Source organism: Nuphar pumila, chromosome 4 (genome assembly GCF_984573655.1).
Source record: "Nuphar pumila chromosome 4, dmNupPumi1.hap1.1, whole genome shotgun sequence".
Classification (NCBI taxonomy): Eukaryota; Viridiplantae; Streptophyta; class Magnoliopsida; order Nymphaeales; family Nymphaeaceae; genus Nuphar; species Nuphar pumila.
The window spans coordinates 143,870,279-143,880,265 of NC_143252.1; the positions used below are offsets into that span (position 1 = coordinate 143,870,279).

The 9,987-nt window shown below is 37.2% G+C and overlaps 1 protein-coding gene across 1 annotated transcript; it reads right to left on the bottom strand.

The window, feature by feature from the left end:
* Positions 1-1,176: 1,176 nt before the first annotated feature.
* LOC149841457 (homeobox-leucine zipper protein HOX3-like) lies at positions 1,177-2,356 on the bottom strand. The gene is made up of 4 exons (XM_090005272.1): positions 2,278-2,356; positions 1,865-2,052; positions 1,696-1,775; positions 1,177-1,465 (listed from the first exon to the last, which is right to left on the bottom strand). Exons 1-4 carry the CDS (start codon positions 2,354-2,356, stop codon positions 1,177-1,179), a joined length of 636 nt encoding a protein of 211 aa, XP_089861398.1.
* Between the last annotated feature and the right edge of the window lie 7,631 nt (positions 2,357-9,987).

Below are 9,987 nucleotides of genomic sequence, written 5' to 3' on the forward strand. Positions count from 1 at the left end.
CGAGTAAGTGATGCCATATTTAAAAAAAAAATGAAATTTTAAATATTAGAAACCAAAAAAATTTTCCCCCCTTTAAGCAAAAATGTTTGAAATTTTTTGAGAATTTTCAACCGAGTAAGTGATGACCCATTTGAAAAGTTTTTAAAATTTTAAATATTAGAAACCAAAATTTTTTTGCCCCACTTTAAACAAAAAAAATTGAAAATTTTCAACCAAATAAGTGATGCCCCTTTTAAAAAGTTTCAAAATTTTTAAATATTAGATACCAAAATTTTTTTGCCCCCTTTTAAGCAAAATCCTGAATCCCCCCACTGGCCTAACCCCAGCTTTCTCTATCAAAAAACAGTTGATTTTTTAAATCACCAGCATAAAAGTTAGATTTTGACAATTTAAAAGTAGATCTTTACTAAATGAATGATGTAGATCACAACAATACAGTCTGGTTTGATTAAAGCAACTTGTATTATCGAAATCCCAACAAAGGGTGGGATGACTTTGGAGATGAGTGGAAGCAATTTGCCTCAAAGACACCTTTTAAAAAAGTCACAAGAGATCCACTAGTCTCTTACAAGGGCTGGAACACTGTTCAAAAATAGGGCATTGAAGTCATTTGAGAAAGGACATAGGGAATCCCCATTCTAGTGAGCGAGTCAAGTAAAGAAAGATACGGTAGATTAGAGAGGCAAAAGAGCGCTCTCTTCAGGGTGGCATTAAACGCCCCGCGTCCTGTGAATGGACGCCACTGTACACGTTTACTATCAACGCACCTAATGCAGACGCGCATATCAAACCAAACGCCTTAGCAAACTTTGCTACTCCCATTTATTGCTCTGCACGGCAAACAAAACCCGAGTTGCCAAGCCAAGTTAGGTCCATTCATCATCACTTTTCACCATCGTCCATCAAAAAATGATTCAAACCACACAAACTTATATATAGAGAGAGAGAGAGTCCCGACCACCATCTATGCATCCACCAAAGAACACATTGGAAATACCAAAAAGAAAAAACACAATCACCAACAACAAAAAAAAAGAGGAGGGACAATGTTGGTAAATCCTATTGCAAATGGTGGTGTCAAATCTAAGCTAATGTAGATGAATCATTCCTACCATCTATGATATTCCTTGATTGTGTTGTTGCCTAGAAGTGAGAGAGAGAGAGAGAGCTAGCTAGCTAGCATGCGGCTGACTGCCTGGAGGGGAAGAGAGAAGGCTTGGAGAAGTTGAGAGGCGGTGCTGTTTTCTCCATGGCGCTGCTGCTGACGCGCTCACAGCAAGGGCACATGGTGAGGGTCGCAGCAGGCAGAGGCTCGCATGTGTGAGGGGATATGACTGTCGGGGGAGCCACCCTCAGAGCCCTCAGCTCTTCCACCTCTCTCTGCAGGCGCCTGTTCTCCTCTGTAAGCGAGCCGAAGCAGCGCTTCAAGTATTCACATTCCATCTCTGTTTGCTTCAGCTTGGTCCTGTAGATCATCAAACCATCCACACCCACAAACAATAGTTTTAAGATAACAAAAAGAAAAAGCAGTATTTGAAGGACCATTACTAAAAAAAACGATCTGTAGGCATCAAGGTAAGGGACCGATATACTGCAGCAGAAGAGGAATCCAAAGGATTGGTTGAAATATAAGGCTGGCGTGATATGATGGCAATTAACAAGAAGAATAAAACATTAAGAATAAGATTTGGGCACCTTGCTCGGCGATTTTGGAACCAAACTTCGACTTGGCGCGACCTGAGATTCAACTTGAGGGCCAAGGCTTCCTTCTGCTTCTGTTTTATACAACACCATCATATGAGATACACCATACAGAGAGAAAAAAGGAAAAAGTTAGAGATCCTATGTTGGGTTCAGTGCTTACGGGGTTTAGGGTTTGATTCTCTCTAAAACTCGCCTCAAGCAAGCGTGATTGCTCCTTGGTGAGACGAAGCTTCTTCCTTGGTAGTGCACACCCTTCATCATCATCCTCCACGCTGTCTGTTGGTCCATCTTCCTCCATCTCGGAGGGCAGCCGGTTCATGTCGAAGTCCCTCATGCTAAGCCCATTATCTAACTCCCCACAAAGAGAAAAACCCAAATCAGAGAACCAAAAAAGGAAAAAACAAGCATTACAACAAAAGAAGAAGAAGAGAGAAACCATAAACTTCATTTAAGATTGTTGAAACCATTAAAAAAATCAATAAAATAACCCAACCACATACATGCAAAGAAAAAAAAAAACAAGAGAGAGAGAGAAAAGGGAGGAGTGAAAAAGGGAAGAAAAGAGAGATTTACCTGGAAAAGGGCTCGAACTCAAGCTGACAACTGCCATGGATAAGTCCAAGGAAGAAGGAGTAGAGGCATAAGCTGACATAATTGTTTGTTTCTTTTTTTTTCTCACTTTCCTGAAGAAGACGGAAGTTCTTGAGTTAGAACACAAGCAGTCGAAAGAGAGATGAAAAGGCTTTGTAAGGGAAAAAGGAAAGGAAGAGAGCCAAGAAAAAGAGCAAGACAAGACAAGAGGAAGAGTACACTATTATGAGGGGAGGAGGATAGACAGAAATAGGGAATGGGGGAATGGATAGGAACTAAAAAGAAATTGTTGGGGAATGGTGCAGTTTCCTAGGAAATGAGGTGGTTCTACTTCTAATGACACAACAAAACAAGTGCCATTAACTTAGATGATTGAATTTTATTAACCAAAGTAAATACGTCAAAGTTTCGCTTTTCTGAATTGCCAGACATGTGAGGCGTGGGCCGCTTCATCTTCTCCCAGAGACCAAAGCCTGCTTTCCTGTGGGGCAATGGCCGGGCAGGTTTCCCGATCGGGCAATCCTCCCGTCGCCTTGTCGGCTTACAGGTTGACCTCTGTAATCATTGGGATCAGGACAGGGACACACCCACAAAGGCCTTTGCTCTCTTTTTTGTCCCTTTCTTTCGCATTCTACTATTGTATTGTAAAGATAAAATTGTCTTTTTATGCTCTTCCAATTTTTTTCTTTCTTTAAAGCAATATTAAATGTTCACATAATAATTAAACCATCTGATTCTTGTCAAGAATGACCCAGAAATTATTTGGTACAAATCATCAATATGCTCTCTCTCTCTCTATATATATCTATATATATATACTTAGGTATATTCTTACTGCAAGAAAGAACATGGAAATTAGCAAGATATGAAGTATTGTGATGGCACTGTCAATATGCGATTTCTTGGGTTTTATGCTACGGTGCTATGTGGATGCCATGGGAAATCAAGAATCTTTTTTTGTTTGAATTTTCTCTTAAAAGAAAAGGTTAGTATCCTATCGATTTTCTGCCACAACATTCAGCCTAAGGCATCAACGGCCAAATCATGATTCTATTAGTCTACTAGAAGACATTGTCATTACTCACTCAATACATGGTGATATTAGAGAAGGTTTATAATGACCGAGGTGGTATCCATGTGTTTAGGGGAGTCCTATGCCAAGCTGAACGCCCAGGTTCGAATCCCTCTGCCACATGGGGCTTAAGAGATATCTGGTAGCGGTGTGCCTAACCCCAGCTTGCCTTGCAAAAAAAAAAAGGTTTGTAATGACTATTCAAGGGGTCCTATTTTTTCGCTTTGCTTCCATGACAATTCATTTGTTTATGTGAGTGTTGTAGTCTATCAAATAACTATTTCATCCCACCATGGTCATTCTTTATGAACTCCATGCAATAAAAAAAATTAAATTATAAAAAAATATGATTTGGTTTTCAATTTGAAGCAACCAAGTTGACCCATTTAAGTGTTTGACAACTCTTTCACGTAGAGTAGAACTAGTTTTAAAATTGGGCCAAAAGAAGAAACTGACGTATGAGTAGTAGCAATGACTCATAATTTTCTTAAATATTCAAGCATCTAAAAATCACATTTTTTAATCAAAAATACATGATCCATGATTAATGCATTTGCAAGATTGGATTTGCAAAAAAATGTGTCAGAAACACCTAGTTCGCACTCCGATTTACATATTTCCAGTTAACACATTTTAGTATATATATTATTTATTTATTCATTATAAAATTTTAGAACTTTGCGGGCTCTTACAAAATCCACTTATGCAATGCAACCTGACAAACCAAAGTAGGTTTTTGACTAAACAAAACAAAACATGACGATCATATTGACAGGGCTTGATCAGAAAAAAAAAAAAAAACAATACAAATAGGTGTAGCTAGGGGTATCAATGTGTCGGGTTTGGTTCGGGTCCTTGGGGAACCAGACTTGGACCAGATTTTTGGGTATGGTCTTGGATCCGGACCTGGGTTTAATTGGGTCCAGTATAAGAGAAACCATACTCAAATCCAATAAGGACTACATGAACCATACCCGGTAAAATAATGTTTTTTTATCATTTTTACATTAAAAATTACGGGTCTTAATCGAAACTCGGGTCAGGCCCAGGTCTGGTATAAAATTACACAAACTATACATGGGTTCATGTATTAATTAGACCTTCAGGACTGGACCCAGGTCTTAATCGGGTTTTCTTATTTGTCATAATAGCCAGACCCAGGTCTTATAGGGTTTGATCCGGGTCAGCTTCGGGTAAACTAGGCCCGTTTAGCCAATATTTTCCACCTTTTATCAGGCCCAACCCAAGTGCATTGACATGGGAACCAATACCAAAGGCGAGTCCGCGTGGTTGGTAGGAGCAGTCAGTGCACTCTCCCTATGGTGGTGGGAGCTTGTCTTCAAAATAAAAGTGCATCGACATGGGTAAAAATTTAAAGATTTCACTATTTCCTGGAATCCTAAGAAAAAAAATGGTGGAGACCACCTTAGACCAGTTGGAAGCATTAATTAAGGACAATGATGAAAGGGGAAAGGAAAGGAAGGCAGGCCGCAGTTTTGTAATTCTTCACTTGAGTGTCCTTGTCAACCATTTCTAGACCTTGTTGGGACAATAGGATCACTAAACGCGGGGACAAGTTGATGGTGGCCTGTGTCATCCTGTCCAAAAGTGGAAGGATCCCCTAAAATTTGCTTTCATTCTGCAACATAGTTTCAGGAAGTGATCTAGGAACATTCACTTCCCCTACTTTTTCTTTTTTTTTCTCAACAACTCCTTGCCCTACTACCTTTTTCCTTCACTAGCTGGTAGCCACCATAGTGACAAACGTTTTTTTTGCAAAATCTCTTTTTTCAAAAACTAGCTAGAAATTGAAAATTTTGCATAAATCTCTCCTTTTTTTTGGCAATAAAAAAAATAAATTTTTATTGTTTAAATCACAGTATTTATGTTTTTTCATAAATCTCACGATATTTTGAAAATCTTGTGAGAAATTACAGTTTTAAACTGTTAAGCAATTTCTCACGATATTATAAATCATGGGATATTTGTCACTGTGGTAGCCACTAGCGAGCACGGTGACAAAAGGTTTAAAAGGCAAAATGTCGGTACTTACGTGAAATATAAATTTTTGGGAAAAAAACTTGTTTTTTTGGCAAAATACTGGCAATAATAAACAATTTAAGCATTTTTAAAATACGTTTTAGGAAGAAATACAAATAAAATGTATTTAAAAACAAAAATACACACATTTTTTAATATAAATAGCCATTAAAAAACATAAATATCACATTAAAAATGTGATATTTGTGTTTTTATGAAAAAAAATCATGATATTTTGAAAATATCTCCGTTTAACACTGTCACGTGATTTCTCAAGATTTTTTTTTTTGTAAATATCGCCATGTCTATCACAATTTTTTCAAGCAAAAGCTCAGCAGCGCGGTGGCGTTCAATCATGCGTAGGGGGTAGCTCACTAGGCATACCAAATGAGAGCAGTGGAGGAACGCTTGGACGTGGGACCTACCCAGAATCATTGAGTGTCAACATGTGGGTTCACTTGCGCCCTCCTCACAAGGGGACACTGTCGTTTTCTTTTGCACCATACCACCCAAAACATGGGTCCCGTTTCTAGTCTTGGTTTGTGATGAGTGATATTTTTTTTTTATAGGCAATCTGCGGTTTCTTATGCAGACCCCTCACCAGTTATATATCATACCATTGGGATTTGAACTTGCAACGTCTTAACACAAGGTGACCTAGACTAACAGCTGCTACCAAAGAAGTGTCATACAAGTCGTTTTGCTATTTTCCTCTCACCTCTAGATTACAATGATTGTATATCTCTTCAAGAACAGCTACACACATGAGATGACATGCAAATAAAGTTCAACACGATGAAGACAAGATCACGAATCCTGTTGATGGGAAAGTTTGGAAGCACTTTGATCGTACTCATCAGACCTTCGCAATGGAAGTGAGAAATGTTAGTCTCGATTTATGTACAGATGGATTTAATCCATTTGGTGGTAGATCAACTACATACTCGTGTTGGTCAGTATTTGTCACCTCATATAACATTTCTTCAAGCTTGTGTATATATGAAGCATCAAAATCTTTTCTTATCTCTATTGATCCCTAACCCGACATCTTCGAGCCAAAATCTTGATGTATATTTAAGGTCATTGATTAATGAACTGAAAATATTGTAGGATGACGATGTTCTCACGTACGATGCCCATAAAAAACAAAACTTCAATATGAAGGTTGTTGTTTTATGAACAATTAGTGACTTCCCTGCATATGATATGTTATCTGATTTGAGCACACATGAGAGATTGACATGTCCGTACTATATGAAGGATACAAAATCTTTTAGATTGACGCATGGAAGGAAGTCGTGTTGGTTTAATTGTCATTGTCGATTTCTACCCAGCGATTATATGTTCCGATGACAAAGGAATGCGTTCAAAGCAGGCACAACTGAAATAGAAAGTCCACCTACACGATTGTTTAGCATATACATTTTAAGACGATTGTGATATTTTTCATATGGACTGATAGATGCCCGTAGTGCGAGACCCTTCCTTAGATTTGGAAAAGATCACAATTGGACAAAGAAATCTATATTTTGGGAACTACTATATTTGTCAACCTTATTGATACGACATAATTTGGATGTGATGCATGCCAAGAAAAATGTGTTTGATAATGTGTTCAATACGGTAATGAATGTCAAAGAGAAAATAAGGATAATTCGAAGGCCCGTATGAATTTAAAAGTAATATATAAAAGACCAAAATTGGAACTCAAAGTGTATAATGGCAAAATACTGAAATCAAAAGCAAGGTATGTGCTTGGACCAGATCAAGTAAAGCAGTTATGTCAATGGTTGCAACTGTTGAGATTTTCAGATAGATATGTCTCTAACATTGCTCAGGCTGTGAAGATAGACGAGGGACAATTATATGGGTTGAAGAGCCATGATTGTCATGTTATCATGCAACGGTTGATTTCCTTAGCATTCCATAATATGTTAAACAAACCTATATGGGAGGTATTATCGGAGTTCAATCGATTTTTTAGAACATTGTATGTATCGAAAGTTGTAGTAAGTGAGGTAAAGAATCGAGAGGATTTTGTCGTTACCACTATTTGTCAGCTAGAGAAGATATTTCTTCCAGCATTTTTCGACATTATGGAATATGTGATCATAAGCTTGCCATATGAACTTAGGGTTGGTGGTCCTGTGCAATATCGATGGATGTACCCATTTGAAAGGTAATTTTTTTTATATTTTTCTCTCTAATGCTATTAAAAATTTATTGTATTACGAGATGTATATTATTGACAGATACATGTTTGACCTCAAAAAAAAGGTTTAGAATAAACCAAGAGTGGAGGGTTCAATTTGTGAGGCGTACACTTTAGAAGAGATTTCAAATTTCTCATCTATGTACTTTGAGCCTCATATTCCAAAACGTTGTACTTAACCATCTCATAACGATGATTGAGAACAAGTTATTGTGTCTGTCAAACTATCGATATTTAAACCACTTAGGAATGCCTTTGGCAGTTGCCGGTCAAGACTCTTAGAAGATCGAGAGCAAGACGCAACACAAATCTATATCATTTTTAATTGCTCAGAGATCGACCCCTACATTGAGTAAGTATACATAATATGTTATACCAAGTTCTCTACATAGATGGTTCGGTAATATAATTATTTGTTAAGTGCAGACGATTTGATCTGGAGTTGCGAAGAGAACTTTCTCATCTCACTGATTTAGAATTACAAAAAGAACGTGAAAATAAGTTTGTGGCATGGTTAAAAGAGTTGGTAAGAATGATGACATGCATTCTTTACATGTAAACAACAATATGTTACTTAATTGGTCGTATTTACAGTCATTGTTTATGCTTGTAGGTCTGCCATGGTGATGTTAATGACCAAGGAATGTGCGATTTACAAAATGATTCGACCAAAGTTGTGCAATGTTACAACGGATACATCGTAAATGGTTATCGATTCCATAAAAAAGACTATGGTGTAAATAAGTCAACGATGAATAGTGACGCGTGTATCAAGAGTAGCAACTACGGTGAAAATGAACTTGACTACTATGGTGTTATTGAAGAAATAATGGAGTTGACTTACTTAGGCTTATATAACAGGGTAACTTTATTCAAGTGTCATTGTTTTGATCCCACAGCAACAAGAGTCGATAAAGCCTCAGGCATTGTAGAGGTGAATCATAAATCAAGGTTTGGGACATATGAACCATTCATATTAGTGTCGCAAACTCAACAAGTTTACTATACTTCATATTCGACAAGGAAGTCAGATAGAAATGAATGGTGGGCGGTTTGCAAGGTGAAGTCTAAACTATACCCTGGGTATGATCAGTTACAGGAAGACAAGATTGTTGAAGAGGGTGATTACTATCAATCAAATGATATGTATGACTTCTCTTATGGTCACGATGTCACACATGGTATGCATGTCACATCCCCATTGTCCGATGACACACGTATGGAAGAATGTGATACAAATAATATACCAAGTGAATGAGCACCCAATAAAGAAGAAGACGAAGAGGAGGAAAAAAAATATGAAAGTCAAACAAGTGATGATGAAGTATACTCGAGCTAGTGAAATACATTTTATAATACATACCACATCAGTTTCTCATATGCTCTTATTTTTGTAGTTCGGAGACCATGCTAGTCATGGTAGTAGTTAGCAGGATATTTGAGTGTATTTGCTGCAAGTACATGTTTGACATTGATGTGATATAAATGATTTGAATGTATTGTTATGTTTGATGTGACTGTATTCATTCTTGCATCAAGTTATTTTCGATTTGATTATGTATCCATGGAATTGCATATCATGTAACTGATCAAAATAACATTTTTATTTGTTAGAATATGGTTTGTGAAGGTAACAGTGGTCGAGGATCAAGTGGAGGTCGTGAGACATCCTTAGGTAGATGTCTTTGTGTTATATTTAAATATAGGCATTCATTATGTTTTTGCGTATATGTTGATATAAAATTTGTTACTTGTTAATCGTCTTTATAGGATCCCAGCTCAGTGATAGCTGGTCTCAGTCTTCGTTTTCACGTAATGCTTCGATAAGTATATCATTTAAATAATTATATACTTGATTAGTTTAAATGTGCATTGTGTAAATTTTTAACTCATTGTTCTGTAGGTGATGTTTTGCCTACACATGACCCACCTACACCAGCTACTCATACAGATCACGAGACAACGCCGGATGCAGGGTCTTCTCAGTCTGACACATGACGACTCATTCAAATAGTGTATATCGATAGTTGACCGTAAGTATTTTATTGTCACTTGTCCAATACTTATCTTATAAATAGTGTATATCGACAGTCGGTTATTATTGTGTATCAATTCATGTACAATGCGAGGTTCGAGCCATAAGAAGTAATAAAAAAAATTAGAAAGTCACTACTTCAGCATCTTTCAGGATCGGCCGCTTAATGAAAAGAGTACCCGAATGAGGTGTTGGACAAATTATTATCCTCATTTATGGTATGAAATAGTTTATCATAACTAAGGTGTTTTATATTTAATTTTTTGTTATAGTCATATCTGTTAACTTTCTGAAAATATTTGTAGGCTTCGCATCGCTTCGCGACTGCGAACG